This window comes from Phoca vitulina, unplaced genomic scaffold, assembly GCF_004348235.1.
Source record: "Phoca vitulina isolate PV1807 unplaced genomic scaffold, GSC_HSeal_1.0 scaffold5, whole genome shotgun sequence".
Lineage (NCBI taxonomy): Eukaryota > Metazoa > Chordata > Mammalia > Carnivora > Phocidae > Phoca > Phoca vitulina.
This window is the reverse complement of record NW_022589708.1, coordinates 52,132,429-52,153,742: the sequence shown is the minus strand read 5'-3', so window position 1 is coordinate 52,153,742 and position 21,314 is coordinate 52,132,429. Positions and strand designations below refer to the sequence as shown.

The window sequence follows — 21,314 nt, the reverse complement described above, 5'->3', positions numbered from 1 at the left end:
TAAGCTTCAGGGTGCAAGAGTTGAGACCGGAGATCTGTCAGTAGGTGAGAGTTAATACTGTTTAAATGAGAAAATGAGTTTAAGTAGTAATAAACCTCTCAATGGCTTGGGTCAACATTGTGGTGGTAGAGAATGTGGTGAGAAGTGGACAATACTAGATGTATCTTAAAAGACAGAGTCTGTGGGATTTTCTGAGGAGGTGAGAGAGAAAAGTTAAGAATGGCTCCAAGATTTCTGGTCTGAGCCCCCGGAGGGATTAAGTTGCCATTAGCAGAACTGGGGAATACTATGGGTAGAGCACATTTTGGTGGAAAGATCAGAGGTTCAGTTTTGAATATGTTAGGCTTAACATATGTTAGGCATCTCAGTATCTGTTGGTATCCATCTTTGGAGTTCTGTGGTCTGGGCTAGTGGTACAAATTTGAGAGCCAGGAATATGTTAGTTGCACCGGAAGGTGTAAGACTGGATGAGCTCATCAAGAAGAGGTGGTAGGTGGAATAGAAAAGAGGCTAGAAAAAGAGAAGTTGAGGAGAAGAGGAAGAGCAAGCAAGGAAGTCTTGGAGTCATGGTGAGGGAGGAGGGAAACAGAGGAGGAGAGGGAGCTGGGAGAGGGAGGGAGAGGGAGAAAGAGGTGGAGTCGCCTATGGTGTAAGTCTTGAAAGGAGGCAGGGCCCCGACTCTACCCTGGAAAGTCCAGGCAGCTGGGCTGTGGGTAGTAACCTAGGCTTGGCCAGTGAGGTGCCCTGCCCAGGACTTTGAGTCACGATGGAATCATGCAGACTTTACCACAGTTTACCTGTGGCAGGGTCCTTACTAGAAGATGCATCTGAAGACTAGATTAAAGATAAAGAATCATGATTTCTGTAACTTCAAATAATGTTTTCCCAACTTTTCTACAGGTTTGAGAAATATCAAAATGAAATGGGGAAAAAGTTGTCCTCTGGTCGTGGTGTCCCCGGTGTGGATCTCGTGCTACCAGGGGTGGTACCTCAGTGAGCCTGTCCCGGGGTGTGACTTTGTTTGTGTGACTGCTGTGTTTCTCCATTGCCTTCGTGCCATGCTGTGCACTAGTTACCAAGCCGAGGTCTCTTCAGTAGCCCACGCTCCCCGGGAGCTGCCTCACGTAGTGCTGTCACGGAAGCTCTGGTGACTTTTTACTAAGCTAGTTTGAGATGGGGTTTCCACTGGAGCAGTTATATGAAATAACTCGTGGGAACCACAGGTTACTTAGAGTCGAGATTAAATGAAGTAACATAAATAACGTGTCTATAACAATATTTGCCAAATACAGGATTCAGTAAGTATTAGCTGATGTCTAGACGACTTCAGAGGAAAAGTCCTTTGACTTACACTCTAAAAATACTTGTTTTCTGTATTAGAAAGTGTACCTGTGTTTTACATGATGTTTTCTCTCAACTTGCCACATAGCTGTAATACATTTCTTTATCTGTAAAATCTTTTTTTTTTAATGTTTTTTAACAGAGTTACAGATTTCCTCACTTGTAAAGCCTCTGTCTCACATGGTTATTCTGGGAATGTATAAAGTACTTAGAAGATAGTAATCATTCAACAAATGTTGGCTGCTTTTGTTATTATTACGATGATATAAAGCCTTAGTCTCCGGGATGCCTAAGTAGCTCACAACTGGCAATGTTAAAGGTTGTGTTTTACACAGCTACTTTTTCTAAGTGTCGTTGAGCCCTTTATAAATGAAGTCCCAGGTGCAGATGGGATCAGTATGTCTATTTTGCTGTGGGAGAGAGCAAAGCAGAGAGTGTTTGGGTTAGTCCTGCACTTTAGAAGATCAGCCAGAAATTAATGTTACTTAAAATTAGAATCATGTAGAAGTGGGAACTTTTGCCTGTTTTGCTTGTTTCATGTAGGAAAGCTAGGGCTTTCCTAGAAATACTGCATTTTTGGATTATGTTGCTAGAGAACTTGAAGTTGTATGTAGTAAAAATAAGAACCTATAAGGATGTAAAAAGGTTGTAACTTGTGGTAAAGATGCCACCTTATGGATGCTTTGGATGATCTTAAACAAAATGCATCCTTCTGTATTGTTGTTGACTTTATTAGTATTGCTATTAATGAGAAAATTGTCATTAATGAGAAAATAATTTGATAAAATTCTATTGTACTTCACTTTTTTTTTTTTTGCTAATATAGCATTTAAAATATGAATTTCACCAATGCTTCCCTTTTCCATTATATAACTTACACTTTGGTTACAAGTTTTAGAGCATAGTGGTTGGCACAGACAGGTGTGTCTATGCGGCCAAACACAGGCAGATATGGGTGCATTTCTATAAAGTCCTTCTCTGTAGGGCAGGACAGTCATCGTTGGGAAAGGCATAGTGCATGGTTTTGTCTCTTGTAATGGTGTATTTCCTTATTCTCTTTTTAGGTGATACAGTTAATATTGGAGATGTATCCTACAAGTTGAAAATTCCTAAGAGCCCAGAACTTGTGCCACAGAACTACAGTAAGAAATAGTCATTTATTTATGAATGAATAACTTCTAACTTTTCATTATGGGGATTTTCAAACATATGCAAGACTAGAAAAAAATAGTATAAACATGATGTACTTACCAGTCAACTTGAAAATTTATCAATGTATGTCAATCTTCTTTTAACTGATACCCATTTTTTCTTCTGGAGTATTTAAAACATCCCAGACATCCTATCACTTCACCCTTGAATATTTCAGTAAAACATTTATTTTTTCATGTACTATTCTTTCTTTTTTAAATTGGGATAAAATATACATATAATAAAATGCACAGATCTTAAGTATTCATTTTGATTAGTTTTGACAATTTTATAAACTTGTATAACCACCAAGATTACTTTCATCACCTCTGAATATTCTTTTGTGCCCCTTCCCCTCTGCTCTACCCTGGAAACCAGTGTTCTTTTTTTTTCTATCATGATGGATTAGGTTTGCCTGTTCTTTAGCTTTCTGTAAATAGAATCATATAGTATAGTTTTTCTTGGTGTGTATTTGGCTTCTTTCTATCAAGATAATGATTTTGAAATTCATCCATGTTCCCATACTTATCAGTTTGTTTTTAATTGCTGAGTAGTATTACATTGTATAAATATACCACAATTTGTTTACCTGTTCTGTTGATAGACATTTGGAGGGTTTCCATTTTTAGACTGTTATGAATAAGGTGCTATGAATATTCCTGTACAAGTCTTGTAGTCATAACTTTTCACTTCTCTTGAATAAATAACTAGGAGTTGAACCGATGTGTCATAGGATGGATGGCTGTTTAACTTTATAAAACACTGTCAAACCATTCTCCAAGGTAGTTGTGCTATTTTACCCTTTGACCAACAGTGATGTTCTGTATTCTTGCCAACATTGGAATTTCTAGTCTTTTCGATTTTACTCATTCTCCTAGGTGTGAAATAGTAACTGGTCATGGTTTTTGTTTTATAGCAGCTTTATAATTAGTATACCATAAAATTTATCTTCTTAAAAAAATTTACCTTTTTAAAGTGTACAACTCAGTGGTTTTTAATATATTTACAGAGTTGTGCAACCATGCCCCATCTGACTTTAGAACATTTTCATCATACCAAAAAGAAACCTCATACCCATTAACAGTCACTCCTTGTTTTGTCCTCCGACAACTGTATACACCCCACCCCACCCCCAGCCTTTGGCAGTCACTAGTATGTTTTCTGTTTCTGTAGATTTGCCTACTCTCAGTATCAATATCAATGTTTTCTATTAATTTGTGGGAGTTCTTTTGTAAACATCATTTCTTCCCTCCTCTCTGTCTTTCTGGGACTCCCACTATGTGTGTGTTAATATACTAGATGGTGTACCATAGGTTTCTGAGGGCCTGTTAATTTTTCTTCATTCTTTTTTCTTTCTGTTTCTTAGACTGGATAATCTAATCTAATAAATTCAAGTTTGCTGATTATTCTGCCCACTCACGTCTGTTGTTGAGGCCCTTTAGTGATTTTTTTCATTTCACTCATTGTAGTTTTCGACTTTAGAATTTCTATTTGAATCTTTTTTATAATTTCTTTCTTTATTGATATTTTCTAGTGAGATATTGTTGTCATACTTTAAGTTTTTAGACATGGTTTGTTTGGGTTCTTGAACATATTTATAAAAGCTAATTTAAGGTATTTTCTACTAAGTTCAGTGTCTGGCTTCCTCAAAGATAGTTTTATTGACTGTTTTTTTCTTCTGTGTATGCTGTACTTTCCTGTTTCTTTGTGTTACTTACCTTTTTTTTTTTTTTTGAAAAGTAGACTTATTAAATAGTATAATGTGACTACTCTGGACATCAGCTTCCCCTCCTTGCCTAGAGTTTAGTTTTCCTCCAGTTGTTTGTTTAATGACGTATGTAGACTGTTTTTCTGAAATCTGTGCTCTTTGTCATGTGCAGCCACTGAAGTTTCTGCTCAGTTAGCTTACTGGCCTGCCAGTAATGGGACAGAGATTTCTTAAATGCCTCAAACAAATCTGTTCTAGTTTTTGACCAGGGCCTGTGTGTGCATGTTGGACATGATTTCCAGTGAAGCTCCAGAGGCAGCTTTTAAGTATGTCTTACTGCTTGTGCAAAGCTTCAGTGTCAGCCAGAGATGAGCCATTAGGCCCTTCTCAGAACTTTCCCAGACATGTGCATGGCCTTCTAGATTCCTAGACATACACTGTAGTTTTTCAAGCCTTCCTTTGGACATCTTATTCCCAGTTTTTCCTTTTAAGTTGTTTGTTTGTTTGTGTTTTGGTCATCCTTTTGTTAGCTCCAACTGGTTTTGGTGCCTCACGCAGCTGTGATGTTAAACAGTTGTTGATTTTTTTTTATTTTTTAATTTTTGACAAACACCCTGGGATAGTGTTGTTTGCACACTGGGAGCTCTGAGTGGGTCAAATGAAGTAAAATTCTAAAAAAGGAGTTTTTCAGGGAGCTGTTAGAGAAGTCAAGTAGGGGTAGTTTTCTAGGGCTGGGACGGTTAGGAAGCTGTAACCCTGTTCCGTCCCCTTCAGTGGTTGTAGGAGGTTGGTATTCAAGATTACCACAGAGCTGGGGAAAGAGATGGGAACAGGGCAAGTTAAAAGACCACAAAACTTATAGTTCATACTAAGGTTCACCCATTTTTCTTGGATAAATGCTTGTCAGATTGTTGAAAGTCTCTTATTAATTTCTAGAGTTCTGAAAAACTTAATTTTGATAATTTTTGCCAGGGTTGCCATTGCTTTTATGTTTGAGTGGATTTTCAGAGGTCCTTGCCCTGCTATTCCAGTAGTGCAAGTCCTCTCATTGTGGTTTTAATTTTTATGTCTCTGATGAGTAATGATGTTCAAGATATTTTCCTATGCTTATTGGATATTTGTATATCTTTTGTGTTGTATCTATTAAAATATTTTTCCTTATTTAAAAAAGTGGATTTTGCCTTTTTATTGTTGATTTGTAAAAGTTCTTCATATACTCTAGACACAAGGCCTTTGTCATATATATGTATTATGAATATTTTTTTCAGTCTCTCCCCTAACCATTTTCTCAGTGGTATCTTTTAGTTGGCAGAAGTTTTGATTATATACAGTTTATCTTTTATTATGGTTAGTGCTTTATTATGTCTTAGAAATCTTTGCCTACCTCAAGGTTGTTAAGATAGTCTATTTTTTTCTAAGAACTTTATAGTTCTGTTTTATTTTAAAGGGATAGGTCCATTTCATCTCAGTTTTAAAATTTATTGACTTTTTTTTATAATGTAGCCTTTATTATGCTTTAAATATCTGTAGAGTCTATATTGCTATTCCCTCTTTTATTCCTAATATTGGAAATGTGGGTTTTTTTCTTTCTCTAGGGGTTTATCAACGATATTAACTTTAAAAAAATGGTTTTTAGGGCGCCTGGGTGGCTCAGTTGGTTAAGCGACTGCCTTCGGCTCAGGTCATGATCCTGGAGTCCCTGGATCGAGTCCCGCATCGGGCTCCCTGCTCGGCAGGGAGTCTGCTTCGCCCTCTGACCCTATCCCTTCTCATGTGTTCTTTCTCTCTCATTCTCTCTCTCTCAAATAAATAAATAAAATCTTTAAAAAAAAATAAAAAATAAAAAAAAATAGTTTTTAATTGTTGATTTTTCTCTATTGTCCATTTGTTATTTCACTGATTTCCACTCTTTACTACTTCCTTACTTTTATTTACTTTGGTTCCTATTCTTTGTCTAACTGTTTAAGGTAGAGGTTCAGATTATTGTTTTTGCCCCTTTTTTCCTGATTTAGTTGTCCAAAGCTGTAAATTTCCATCTAAATTGTGCTTTAGCCCTGCCTCACAGATATTAATATGTTAAGTTTTCATTATTAGTCCATTCAAGATATTTTTAAAAATCACAGATTTGTTTTTGTTCAGGGGTTATTTAGAGGTATGTTTGCTTCATTTCCAGTATTTGGTTTTTCTTTATCTTACAGTTATTGATTTCTAATTTAATACTGTTATGGTCAGAGAACATATTCTGTAGAGTTTCAGTTCTTTGAAATTAAAATTATTGAGACTTAACAATCAGCATAAGGGCTCTCTTGGTGAGTGTTTCATGTAAACTTTGAAAAGAATTAGTGTTCTGCTGCTATTGGGTGTTGTAGTCTATAAATATTAGTTAGGTCAGTGTTGACAATATTGTTCAAGTCCTTTATGTTTTTGTTGATTTTATCTACCTCTTCAATCAGCTGCTGATAAAGTGGTATTAAAACCTCTATTATGACTGTAGATTGTAGATTTTTTTGCCCTTTATGCTATTAATTTTTATTTTGTGTATCTCAAACCTCTCTAATAGGTATATACACATTTATAATGTTATGTCCTCTTTATGAACAGTCCCTTTTATTATTACGCAATGCTGTCGTTGTCTGGTAACAGTTTTTTTCCTTCAAGTTTATTTTGTCTGATAGTAATGTAAACCATACCATCTTTCTTGTGCTAAGTGTTTGTATGGTATGCTCTTTTTCATTCTTTTACTTTCATCTAGTCTGTGCCTTTATATTTTAATTGTGTCTTATGAACAGCTTATTTATCCATTCTGACAAGCTCTTTCTTTGATTTGGAATGTTCAACCCTTTTATATTTAATATAATTATTGATGTAGATATGTTTATGTCGACCATCTTGATTTTTTTTTGCTCTTTGTCCTCTTTATATTTTTATATACATCTTTTATCATCTTCTTTTCAGAGATGATATATTCCATTTTGTCTCTTCCATTGGCTTTCTAGTGATGCCTCTTTTTCTAGTGTAGTTTGGTTCAATAGAACTTTCTGAAGTGACGGATATGTCCTATATTTGTGCTGTCCAGTATAGCAGGCACTAGCCACATGTGGTGATTAACCATTCAAAGTGTGACCAGTGCAGTCAACAAGGAAAGTAATTTTAGATTTTATTTAATTTTAAGTTAATTTAAACTCGAATTTAAATAGCAACATGTGACTGGTGGGTACTCTATTGAACAGTGATGCTCTAGGGATTATAATATACATCTTCAACTCATCATAGTCTACTTTCAAATAATAGATCTATTTTAGGAACAATGTGATAACTTTTCAACACTATTCTTTCATTTACCTCTCAGAACCTTGCTAGTCTTGCTATCATATATTTTAATTGTGTATATACTAAAACGCCACAATTTTGTTATTTTTTTGCTTTAGGCAATTCATGGAATTTTAAATTAAATACATATGTATAAAATGGACATGATTTTTAAAGGTTTTTTTTTTTTTTTTTTAGATTTTATTTGTTTATTTGAGAGAGAGAGATAGTGACAGAGCTAGCGAGAGAGAGCATAAGCCAGGAGGAGAGGGAGAAGCAGGCTCCCGCCAAGCAGGGAGCCTGACGTGGGACTCGATCCCAGGACCCTGGGATCACGACCTGAGCCGAAGGCAGACGCTTAACCATCTGAGCCACCCAGGCACCCCGATTTTTAAAGTTTTTAATATTTACCCATATTTTAATGTTTTGTGCTGCTTTTCATTTCTTCCTGCAGATTTAGACATCCATCTGAAAGCATTTCTCTTCAGCCAGAAGAGTTTCTTTTAGCACTTTTTTCCTCCTGTATTTTTTTTATTTATTTTATTTTATTATGTTATGTTAATCACCATTCATTACATCATTAGTTTTTGATGTAGTGTTCCATGATTCATTGTTTGCGTATAACACCCAGTGCTCCATTCAGTATGTGCCCTCTTTTTTTTTTTTTAGCATTTCCTTTTTTTAAATTTTTTTATTGTTATGTTAATCCCCATACATTACATCATTAGTTTTAGATATAGTGTTCCATGATTCATTGTTTGTGCGTAACACCCAGTGCTCCATGCAGAACGTGCCCTCCTCAATACCCATCACCAGGCTAACCCATCCTCCCACCCCCCTCCCCTCTAGAACCCTCAGTTTGTTTTTCAGAGTCCATCCTCTCTCATGGTTCTTCTCCCCCTCCGATTTCCCCCCCTTCATTCTTCCCGTCCTGCTACATTCTTCTTCTTCTTTTTTTCTTTCTTAACATATATTGCATTATTTGTTTCAGAGGTACAGATCTGAGATTCAACAGTCTTGCACAATTCACAGCGCTTACCAGAGCACATACCCTCCCCAGTGTCCATCACCCAGTCACCCCATCCTTCCCACCCCACCCCCCACTCCAGCAACCCTCAGTTTGTTTCCTGAGATTAAGAATTCCTCATATCAATGAGGTCATATGATACATGTCTTTCTCTGTTTGACTTATTTCGCTCAGCATAATACCCTCCAGTTCCATCCACGTCGTTGCAAATGGCAAGATCTCATTCCTTTCGATGGCTGCATAATATTCCATTGTATATATATATACCACATCTTCTTTATCCATTCATCTGTTGATGGACATCTTGGCTCTTTCCATAGTTTGGCCACTGTGGACATTGCTGCTATAAACATCGGGGTGCACGTACCCTTTCGGGTCCCTACTTTTGTATCTTTGGGGTAAATACCCAGTAGTGCAATTGCTGGATCATATGGTAGCTCTATTTTCAACTTTTTGAGGAACCTCCATACTGTAGTCCAGAGTGGCTGCACCAGCTTGCATTCCCACCAACAGTGTAGGAGGGTTCCCCTTTCTCCGCATCCCCGCCAACATCTGTCATTTCCTGACTTGTTAATTTTAGCCATTCTGACTGGTGTGAGGTGGTATCTCATTGAGGTTTTGATTTGGATTTCCCTGATGCTGAGCGATATTGAACACTTTTTCATGTGTCTGTCGGCCATTTGGATGTCTTCTTTGGAAAAATGTCTGTTCATGTCTTCTGCCCATTTCTTGATTGGATTCTTTGTTCTTTTGGTGTTGAGTTTGATGAGTTCTTTATAGATTTTGGATACTAGCCCTTTATCTGATATGTCATTTGCAAATATCTTCTCCCATTCTGTCGGTTGTCTTTTGGTTTTGTTGACTGTTTCCTTTGCTGTGCAAAAGCTTTTTATCTTGATGAAGTCCCAATAGTTCATTTTTGCCCTTGCTTCCCTTGCCTTTGGCGATGTTGCTAGGAAGAAGTTGCTGCGGCTGAGGTCGAAGAGGTTGCTGCCTGTGTTCTCCTTTAGGATTTTGATGGACTCCTGTCTCACATTGAGTCTTTCAACCATTTTGAGTCTATTTTTGTGTGTGGTGTAAGGAAATGGTCCAGTTTCATTCTTCTGCACGTGGCTGTCCAATTTTCCCAACGCCATTTGTTGAAGAGACTGTCTTTTTTCCATTGGACATTCTTTCCTGCTTTGTCAAAGATTAGTTGACCATACAGTTGAGGGTCCATTTCTGGGCTCTCTATTCTGTTCCATTGATCTATGTGTCTGTTTTTGTGCCAGTACCATACTGTCTTGATGATGACAGCTTTGTAGTAGAGCTGGAAGTCCGGAATTGTGATGCCGCCAGCTTTGCTTTTCTTTTTCAACATTCCTCTGGCTATGCGGGGTCTTTTCTGGTTCCATACAAATTTTAGGATTATTTGTTCCATTTCTTTGAAGAAAGTGGATGGTATTTTGATGGGGATTGCATTGAATGTGTAGATTGCTCTAGGTAGGATTGACATCTTCATAATATTTGTTCTTCCAATCCATGAGCATGGAACGTTTTTCCATTTCTTTGTGTCTTCCTCAATTTCTTTCATGAGTATTTTATAGTTTTCTGAGTACAGATCCTTTGCCTCTTTGGTTAGATTTATTCCTAGGTATCTTATGGTTTGGGGTGCAATTGTAAATGGGATCAACCCCTTAATTTCTCTTTCTTCTGACTTGTTGTTGGTGTATAGGAATGCCACTGACTTCTGTGCATTGATTTTATATCCTGCCACTTTACTGAATTCCTGTATGAGTTCTAGCAGTTTTGGGGTGGAGTCTTTGGGATTTTCCATATAAAGTATCATATCATCTGCAAAGAGTGAGAGTTTGACTTCTTCTTTGCCGATTTGGATGCCTTTGATTTCTTTTTGTTGTCTGATTGCTGTGGCTAGGACTTTCAATACTATGTTGAATAGCAGTGGTGATAGTGGACATCCCTGCCGCGTTCCTGACCTTAGGGGGAAAGCTCTCAGTTTTTCCCCATTGAGAATGATATTCGCTGTAGGTTTTTCATAGATGGCTTTTATGATATTGAGGTATGTACCCTCTATCCCTATACTCTGAAGAGTTTTGATCAAGAAAGGATGCTGTACTTTGTCAAATGCTTTTTCTGCATCTATTGAGAGGATCATATGATTCTTGTTCTTTCTTTTGTTAATGTATTGTATCACGTTGATTGATTTGCGGATGTTGAACCAACCTTGCAGCCCAGGGATAAATCCCACTTGGCCGTGGTGAATAATCCTTTTAATGTACTGTTGGATCCTATTGGCTAGTATTTTGGTGAGAATTTTTGCATCCATGTTCATCAGGGATATTGGTCTGTAATTCTCCTTTTTGATGGGGTCTTTGTCTGGTTTTGGGATCAAGGTAATGCTGGCCTCATAAAATGAGTTTGGAAGTTTTCCTTCCATTTCTATTTTTTGGAACAGTTTCAGAAGGATAGGTATTAATTCTTCTTGAAATGTTTGGTAGAATTCCCCTGGGAAGCCATCTGGCCCTGGGCTTTTGTGTTTTGGGAGATTTTTGATGACTGCTTCAATTTCCTTAGTGGTTATAGGTCTGTTCAGGTTTTCTATTTCTTCCTGGTTCAGTTTTGGTAGTTGATACATCTCTAGGAATGCATCCATTTCTTCCAGGTTATCTAATTTGCTGGCATAGAGTTGCTCATAATATGTTCTTATAATTGTTTGTATTTCTTTGGTGTTGGTTGTGATCTCTCCTCTTTCATTCATGATTTTGTTGATTTGGGTCATTTCTCTTTTCTTTTTGATAAGTCTGGCCAGGGGTTTATTAATCTTGTTAATTCTTTCAAAGAACCAGCTCCTAGTTTCGTTGATCTGTTCTACTGTTCTTTTGGTTTCTATTTCATTGATTTCTGCTCTGATCTTTATTATTTCTCTTCTCCTGCTGGGTTTAGGCTTTATTTGCTGTTCTTCAGCTCCTTTAGGTGTAGGGTTAGGTTGTGTACTTGAGACCTTTCTTGTTTCTTGAGAAAGGCTTGTATTGCTATATACTTTCCTCTTAGGACTGCCTTTGCTGTATCCCAAAGATTTTGAATAGTTGTGTTTTCATTTTCATTGGTTTCCATGAATTTTTTTAATTCTTCTTTAATTTCCTGGTTGACCCATTCATTCTTCAGTAGGATGCTCTTTAGCCTCCATGTATTTGAGTTCATTCCGACTTTCCTCTTGTGATTGAGTTCTAGTTTCAAAGCATTGTGGTCTGAAAATATGCAGGGAATGATCCCAATCTTTTGGTACCGGTTGAGACCTGATTTATGACCTAGGATGTGATCTATTCTGGAGAATGTTCCATGGGCACTAGAGAAGAATGTGTATTCCGTTGCTTTGGGATGGAATGTTCTGAATATGTCTGTGAAGTCCATTTGGTCCAGTGTGTCATTTAAAGTCTTTATTTCCTTGTTGATCTTTTGCTTAGACGATCTGTCCATTTCAGTGAGGGGGGTGTTAAAGTCCCCCACTATTATTGTATTGTTGTCGATGTGTTTCTTTGCTTTTGTTATTAATTGCCTTATATAATTGGCTGCTCCCATGTTAGGGGCATAGATATTTACAATTGTTAGATCTTCTTGTTGGATAGACCCTTTAAGTAAGATATAGTGTCTGTCCTCATCTCTTATTACAGTCTTTGGTTTAAAATCTAATTTGTGTGATATAAGGATTGCCACCCCAGCTTTCTTTTGGTGTCCATTAGCATGGTAAATGGTTTTCCACCCCCTCCCTTTCAATCTGGGGGTGTCTTTGGTTCTAAAATGAGTCTCTTGCAGGCAGCATATCGATGGGTCTTGTTTTTTAATCCAATCTGATAGCCTGTGTCTTTTGATTGGGGCATTTAGCCCATTTACATTCAGGGTAACTATTGAAAGATAGGAATTTAGTGCCATTGTATTGCCTGTAAAGTGACTGTTACTGTATATTGTTTGTGTTCCTTTCTGGTCTATGTTGCTTTTAGGCTCTCTCTTTGCTTAGAGGACCCCTTTCAATATTTCTTGTAGGGCTGGTTTCGTGTTTGAAATTCCTTTAGTTTTTGTTTGTCCTGGAAGCTTTTTATCTCTCCTTCAATTTTCAATGACAGCCTAGCTGGATATAGTATTCTTGGCTGCATATTTTTCTCATTTAGTGCTCTGAATATGTCCTGCCAGTCCTTTCTGGCCTGCCAGGTCTCTGTGGATAAGTCTGTTGCCAATCTAATGTTTCTACCATTGTAGGTTACACATCTCTTCTCCCGAGCTGCTTTCAGGATTTTCTCCTTGTCTCTGAGACTCGTAAGTTTTACTATTAGATGTCAGGGTGTTGACCTATTTTTATTGATTTTGAGAGGGGTTCTCTGTGCTTCCTGGATTTTGATGCCTGTTTCCTTCCCCAAATTAGGGAAATTCTCTGCTATAATTTGCTCCATTATACCTTCTGCCCCTCTCTCTCTTTCTTCTTCTTCTGGGATCCCAATTATTCTAATGTTGTTTCATCTTATGGTATCGTTTATCTCTCGAATTCTGCCCTCGTGATCCAGTAGTTGTTTATCTCTCTTTTTCTCAGCTTCTTTATTTTCCATCATTTGGTCTTCTATCTCACTGATTCTTTCTTCTGCCTCATTTATCCTAGCAGTTAGCGCCCCCATATTTGATTACACCTCATTAATAGCCTTTTTGATTTCTACTTGGTTAGATTTTAGTTCTTTTACTTCTCCAGAAAGGGTTTCTCTAATAACTTCCATGCTTTTTTCAAGCCCAGCTAGTATCTTTAAAGTGATGATTCTGAACTCTAGATCTGACATCGTACTAATGTCCGTATTGAGTAGGTCCCTGGCAGTCGGTACTACCTCTTGTTCTTTTTGTTGAGGTGATTTTTTCCGTCTTGTCATTTTGTGCAGAGGAGAATAGATTAATGAGAGAACAAAATGCTAGCAGGGTAACAAGTCCCCAGAAAATAGACTCTAAACAAATCAGAAAAGACCTGAAGCAGTGGGAAAAGAAAGGGAAAGAGAGAAAAAAGAAAAAGAAAGAAAAAAAGAAAAAAGAAAAAGATAAAGATAAAGATAAAAACAAACAAAAACAGAACAAAACAAAACAAAAACAGAATGTGATCAAATATGATCAGGCTGGTTTATAGATCAGTGCCACACACTAGATTTTGGGTGTATTTTGGTCTGTTAAAAGAAAGTGCCTCCCAAAATTTTAAAGAAAGAAAAACTTATATATTTACAAAAATAAGGGTTGATATGATGAAGGGATGGAATATGACTGTAAAGATGGAAATTATAAAAAATTTTATAAAAGGAATTGATAAGTTGTTTGAAAAAAGAAAGAAGAGGATTTAAAAAAAAAAAAGAAAAAAGGGAGAGAATGTGATCAGGCAGGGGAGTAGAAAAAAACCATACACTAGAGATTTAGAGTATATTTTGATCTGTTAGAAGAAACTATCTCAAAATTTTAAAGAGAGAACAACTTATATATATATGCCAAAAATACGGGTAACTACTATGAAGGGATAGAATATGACTCTAAAAATGAAAAATAAAAATGTTTTTTTTTAAAAAAGGGATTGATAAGATGTTGGTTGAAAAAGGGAAAAAGAAAAATTCAAAAAAAAAAAGAAAAAAGAAAAAAAGACAGTTAAAAAAAAATAATTTACTTTGAAAGACTAAAGAATCATGGTAAAAAAGCCATGAATTCTATGTGCAGTATTCCTCTAGCGCTGGAGTTCTGCCGTTCTCACTGATCGGTAAACTTGGTCTTGGCTGGCTGTTCTCGCTGATCTTCTGGGGGAGGGGCCTGTTGCCGTGGTTCCCAAATGTCTTTGCCGGAGGCGGAATTGCCCCGCCCTTGCCCGGTCCGGGCTAAGTAATCTGCTCGGGTTTGCTCTCCGGAGCTTTTGTTCCCTGCAAGCTTTCCCTACAGCTTTGGAGGCCGAGAGTGAAAATGGCGGCCTCCCAGTCTCCGCCCCGGAGGAGCCGAGAACTCGGGGTCCCGCTCCTCAGTGAGCCCCCAGAGAAAAGCAGTCAGTCACTCCCGTCTCCCCGGTCTCCGGCCGCACTCCGTGCTCACCCAGCCTGTGACCTCGCGTTTCTATCTCTGGCACCTGACCCCGGGTGGAGTCTCCAAACCCAGCAGATCCCCGCGGTGCGCTCCCGCACCGCTCCTCCCGGGGGAAGAAGGTGAGTGTCCCCGGATCTGCCGCTTGTTGGGTCCCTGCTGGAGGAGCAGTGGCCCGACTGTGCCGCGGATCACGGTTTATGGCAACCCTGAGCTGAGAGCCCGTGCCTCGGCTCCGTCTCTGCAGCCGGCTTCCCTGCTCCAATACCTGGGAGCTCTGCCGCACTCAGGCACCCCCGGTCTTTCTGTGACCCCGAGGGTCCTGAGACTGTCCCACGAGGGTTCCACCCCCCACTTAGCCACCAGAGTGACGTCCCTCAGCGGAGCTGACTTCTAAAAGTTCCGATTTTGTGCTCCGCGGCTCTATCACTTGCCAGAAGTGGCCAACGGAGGCCCCTCCCCCGCCGTCTATCCTCCCGAATATCGCCTCGGATTCACTTCTCCGCACGTCCTACCTTCCAGAAAGTGGTCACTTTTCTGTTCAGAGAGTTGTTGCTCTTCTTTTCTTCGATCTCCTGTTGAGTTTGTAGGTGTTCAGAATGGTTTGATCCCTATCCAGCTGAATTCCTGAGAGGAGACGAAATCCAGGTCTCCTACTCCTCCGCCATCTTGCTCCGCCCCCAGCTGTATGTGCCCTCTTTAATACCCATCACCAGGCTAACCCATCCCCTCACCCCCCTCCCCTCTAGAACCCTCAGTTTGTTTCTCAGAGTCCATAGTCTCTCATGGTTCGTCTCCCCCTCCAATTTCCCCCCTTCATTTTTCCCTTCCTACTGTCTTAGCACCTTTTTTAAATAGCCTTGTGATAGGAATTCTCTCATCTGGTTTTTTGTTTTTTTAAAAGATTTTACTCATTTATTTTGAGAAGAGAGAGTAAGCATGAGCAGGGGGCGGGGCAGAGGAAAAGAGAAAGAGAATCTCAGCAGACTCCCCGCTTAGCACAGAGCTGGACTGGACTAGATCTCACCACCCTGAGATCACAACCCAAGCTGAAATCAAGAGTTGGTTGCTTAACCAACTGAGCCACCCAGGCACCCCTCTTTTTTTTTAAAGTAAGCTCCACACCCACTGTGGGGCTCAAACTCACAACCCCGAGATCAAGAGTTGCATGCTCTTCTGACTGAGCCAGCCAGGTGACCCTCATCTGTTGTCTATCTTAACATGTGTTTTTATTTTGCTTTCCCCCCTCACTGGATATGGACTGCCAGTTTTTTATTCTGTTTTGTTTTGTTGTGTTTAGTACTGTAAAGACATCATTTTATTGTCTTCTGTTTTCTGTTGTTTCTAATAAAAAGTCAGCTGTCATTTTTGTTGTACTCATAGTTGTTACTTGTCCTTTTTCTCTTGTCTACATTAAAATTTTTCTTTTTATCTCTTTTTTAAGCTAAAAGTTTGGCTTTGATGTACATAGTTGTGTTCTTTGAATTTATCTTCCTTGTGTTTCTCTCAGTTCCTTGAGTCTCTGGGTTAATAACTTTATTTTATTTATTTATTTATTTTTTAAAGATTTTATTTATTTATTTGACAGAGAGAGACACAGCGAGAGAGGGAACACAAGCAGGGGGAGTGGGAAAGGGAGAAGCAGGCTTCCCGCGGAGATCGTGACCTGAGCCAAAGGCAGATGCTTAACGACTGAGCCACCCAGGTGCCCCTCTGGGTTAATAACTTTAATCAATTTTGGAAAATTCTTGGCCATAATTAAGCTAATTGATTTTCTTTTCAGCTTTGTACAGTCTTGGTTTCATCTCATCTGATGATTCATTAATTTCTGTTAATACATTTTTCATTTCTACATCCATTCAGTTTTTCTTTATATTTTCAGTCTCTCATGCTTGAATACATTCATGTTGTCCTCCTTTTGCACTAGATATTTTAACATATTTTTCATGGTCTAATAATTCCAGCATCTAGGCCATTTTTAGAACTTCTTTTATTGATTTTTGAGCATGGATCATATTTTCTTGCTTCTCTGTGTCATAATATTTTATTGTGTGCCAGACATTGTGTATAAAAGAACAGTAGAGACTGAAGTAAATGATATTTACCCCAGAAAAGGGCATGCCTCTTCATCTGCTAAGTCCCGTGTTTGTGGAGGGGGGGGCACCGAAGGAGGAATGCTGAGTCAAACTAGTATGTGCTTGAGCTGGGACTGGGCTTTCTGTAGATTAGTTAGATTCCACTTATCTCTACCTTCAAAGGCATTGAGGAAGAGATCAGGACTTTTTCTTTAGTAATGTTCAGCATGTGAATTCTGGTGAGATTCCAGAGCTTTCTTTATGCTTTATAGCTGAATTTCCAGCTCTACAAACCATGGCTAGTCTCTGCTTTATGGCTCCATCTTTGGATTGCTGGGGAGTTTTGCCATTTAGTCCTGTATTCTGCTTTCTCCAACCCAGATCTCTTTTCATGCTGTTGCCCTGCCTCCAGCCTCCAGAGGCCATATTAGTGAAGGCCAAGAGTGCCAAAGAGGTTTTTATCTCAGCTCTTCTGCCCTAACACTGTCCATGAGAACTGCTGCCTTATAGGCATAAAGTCGTGAAGTGCCTTGAAGGGATTTCTGTTGCTTCTTCTGTCCCACCCCCAGCCTTCAGTGGGTTGTTGCCTTGTATTAACAAAAGGTCCAGTATGCTTCAGGAAGAATACCTCTCAGTTCTTGCCCTGTGTCTGGTTTTTAGTGTGTATCCCTGTGCACTCAGTGAAGGCCAGTGAGGAAGAATTAGTGGGTAGGTGCAGATTCTCTCTGTGACTGAGACTTTTCAGTAGATTAGTTCATCATGTCAGCTTGTGTGTGGCCATTGTAAGTTTGCTAAAAGTTCAACTTGCTTCTCCTGATACACCTATGGCGGATTCTTCCTCCTCCTACCATTCTGCCAGGGATGTTTGTTAGCTGTGGGTCTCTTCTCTCTTTGAAAATGCTCATTACTCTCTAGAATTTAGTTCATTCAGGTTTCTTTGTATTCTTAGCTGTGTGGTAGGTTTTAAGAAACTGATTTTTACAGATCAACTGCCTAGTTCTGGTTGTTAGGTTGAAAGTAAAATTCTCTTCAGTTCTCTTCATCCTAACTAGAAGTGGGAGTCAGGAACATTTATTTGTAGTATTCATTATTTAATGGTTATGCCTAATCATATTATTGTATTGATAGGTAATCTTTTCTGGGGGTGAGACTGGAAACTTAAATCTTTAACAAGTTTTTATATTTACCTAGAGAAAACTTAACAAAATAGATTTATAACACCTTACATGATAATTGAAAACACTGATTTTTTTTTCCTGATTTCTGGATCTTTTTTATTATGAATGTAGCTAACTTTTATAATGAACTTCAGAAGTGAGGAATAACAGTGGGAAAACTGTTATATAGTTTGGTTTCTATATGGAAACATTTATTTGGAGGGGGAGGCTTATGCTTAAGATTTTGTCTGTACTATTTCCTAGATATGAATTTCTTTTTCTTTCTTCCTCTTCTTCTTCTTCATCTTCATCTTCGTCTTCTTCGTCTCCTCCTCCTCCTTCTTCTTCTTTTTAGATGTGTGAATTTCTGTAGTCATTTAACTGCTCTGATTTCCTTGCCAGTGTGGGAACAATCATTTCAACCTTATGGATGATATATTGTAAGGATTGAATCAGATAGCCTATGTGAAATGAATAGGATAATGCCTGGCACATAGTGCTCAATAAATTTGAGTCCCTGACACAACCATTTCCTCAGTCTCCTGATTCTGTTCCTTCTTACTTCCCATTATCACATGCTTGTAACACTGTTGAATATGGTTAATACTAATGGCTGCTATGATTCTACTTAAGAGATATGCTAAAAACATTTTCGTCTTCATTCAGTCTTACTTTTAAAAAATGAATCTGGAGGGGCGCCTGGGTGGCTCAGTCAGTTAAGCATCCAACTTTTGATTTCGGCTCAGGTCATGATCTCAGGATCATGAGATTGAGCCCTGCATTGGGCTCCATGTTGGGCGTAGAGCCTGCTTGGGATTCTACCCCTCCCTCTCCCCCACTTTCTCTCTCTCTAAAAAATAAAATAAATAAAAAATGAATCTGGAATACATCTTCTCTAGATTTGATTTTGAATTTGCTCTTAGTTAGGTTGTTTCCAGGATCACACATGGTGGTGGTAGCCTCTTCAAAAAAGCTTCAGTTTTTTTTTCAAAGATAAAACATCACGTGTTTATAGTGTGGAAAGAATGTTGGCCTTTCAAGCCTCACCTAGATAGGAGGCATAGTCATTGCCTGACTGCTGTCAGCAGGGGATAGCACTATCCTTCCCTTCTTTTAACAACTAAGATGGTACCATCTCTCTCCTATTGAGGATCTGCTAAAATATTTTACCGTAGCCACAGATGCTTAATCATTTGGGGGATGGGGATCTTATTAAGTGAGAGAATGTATACCAGCTTTAAGGATTCAAGGGAGCCTAGTAATAATACCAGTTTTAAGACTTACAAACATATGCTTTGAATGAATATATTTCCATATTTTGCAAATGACTGGAGAGCAATATAGCAGTAGTTGGCTTAGATCAAGTTCCATGTGTAAAAGGTATCTGTTTTTAAATACAGCAAGACTCAAATATATTGTCACCAAAAAACCCCAGAAAAGCAAACCAGGAAAAACCCTCAACATTTTCTGGTTTAACATACTTTGAATTTCTATTGCTGTTTTCATACATCTCTTATGCAATCAAAATTTTTCACTTCTTTTGTGTTTAGTTGTTAGTAGCTTACCCTTTGAAATTTATCAGAAAAGAGTTTATACTGAAAGCAGTTGGATGGTGTATAGACTTCAATTTGCATTTTCTGGCTTGCTATGCATTCATCATTGTTCCCACCATATTCATAATATAAGTATCCCTAGACACATTATTGTTTGTATATCAAAATGATGGTAGCATGTTTTACCCAGTAGCAAATTATTAACATTGTCTCTACTAGTCTTTTGTATGAGCAACAGCACCCATTTGTAAGGGAAAGACTATTGGGAGTTTGGTTAACTTGAAATAGGAAAAGTGGCTGAACTAGTAAGTCAACATCTCACATATCCACATAAACATTATATGGTTGCTACATATTGATTGGGGTAGTTATATTTATTAATAAAACATGTTTTTGGGCATCTACTTACTATATTAGGTCCAAATATTGTATTCTTTGAACTACTTCTCCCTCTCTCAGGGACGATTTCCAAGCAGGGAAAGTCATAGTTGTTTGGCTTCACTCTTGCTATTACATGACTGATTGGGGATTATGGGTTTTGGTTATGAGAACTTTGATAATTTTTTTTCCCCCCTCTTTTGGAGTTACTTTTTTTGTTTTTGTTTTTAAGATTTATTTATTTATTTATTTGACAAAGAGAGACACAGCGAGAGAGGGAACACAAGCAGGGGGAGTGGGAGAGGGAGAAGCAGGCTTCCCGCAGAGCAGGGAGTCCAATGTGGGGCTTGACCCCAGGACCCTGGGATCATGACCTGAGCTAAAGGCAGATGCTTAACGACTGAGCCACCCAGGCGTCCCTTGGAGTTACTTTTTAAAATATTTTGAAAATGCTGTTTTGTTGAATGAAGTTTGATACCCTGTTACTTTCCTACCCATATTTATGCTTCAATTTAGCTCTTTGCTTTTTGCATATTTAACATTTTTAAATGAAACATAAATTGACAGACTTTTGTTAAGGGAAGGAACTTCAGCAATTACTATCCTCTCTGAAACTCATTTCATAACCAGGAAAGTAGGACCATAAGAAAGAGGTTGGAAGACTAATTAATTAGTAGCAAAGCCCAGATTTCCTGACTTGCAGTTTGATTTTTCTTTTATAGTCTGTCACAGTATTTCTGGCTACTTTAGAATAAGTCTGGGAATGAAAAGAAGACTGGTATGTTAGATAACTCTTTTGGAACTTAAGAGTGTGGAAAATATTGAAAATACTGAAAAATATTGAAATAGTTGAGGCATGGTGGTGCTATTTTATTTCTGTCTTTTCCAAAGTTATTCAGAGCACTGAAAATCAACTACTGTCTTTTAGTAATGAAGAAATAAAAATCACAGTGTTGAAAGATGAACCCTCACATTCATATTTAACATCTATTTAATGGAAGTGGTATAAATCCTGTTAGCTGACAGAGATGCTATAGGCTGGGAATATTCTCAAATGGAAGTCTAAAATTCCATTTAAAACCACGTGAAAGCAGTATTATCTCATGAAAGTAAAATTTCTTAATTCATTGACCATTTGACTGAGATAATGAATGCTTGTGAGTTATAGTTGGTTGTCAGCTTTTCATTTGAACAGTGTTGGACACAGCATTTAGCCCAGTGCCGGGACAGGGGAGTTGAACTGTTCTTCAGTTTTTTTATTATCTAGGTCTTGTCACCTCCTGCCTTAACCGTTACAACTCCCACTTATCATCTTAGTCCCTAGTCTCTCCCCTGCAAGTGTTGAAATGGGTAATTGAAGATTTTTGCCTTTTTGTATGAAAACCGCATCTCAAGGCTTAGATGAAATTGTCAGCTGTTGAAAAGGGGTTCCTTCATGTTTTTGTCCTTGAAGTTAAACTGTATTGTATCAAGCTGGTATTTCTTCCAGTATTTGCC

At 38.2% G+C, this 21,314-nt stretch overlaps 1 protein-coding gene across 5 annotated transcripts in view; it reads left to right on the top strand.

Moving 5' to 3' along the window:
* VWA8 (von Willebrand factor A domain containing 8) overlaps positions 1 to 21,314 on the top strand; it is a 348,163-nt gene that overhangs the window by 10,545 nt on the left and 316,304 nt on the right. For all 5 annotated transcript variants that reach the window (XM_032402933.1, XM_032402932.1, XM_032402934.1 and 2 more), the window contains exon 2: positions 2,406 to 2,483. In XM_032402933.1, coding sequence (XP_032258824.1) covers positions 2,406 to 2,483 — 78 coding nt within the window. The remainder of the gene's footprint in view (positions 1 to 2,405; positions 2,484 to 21,314) is intronic.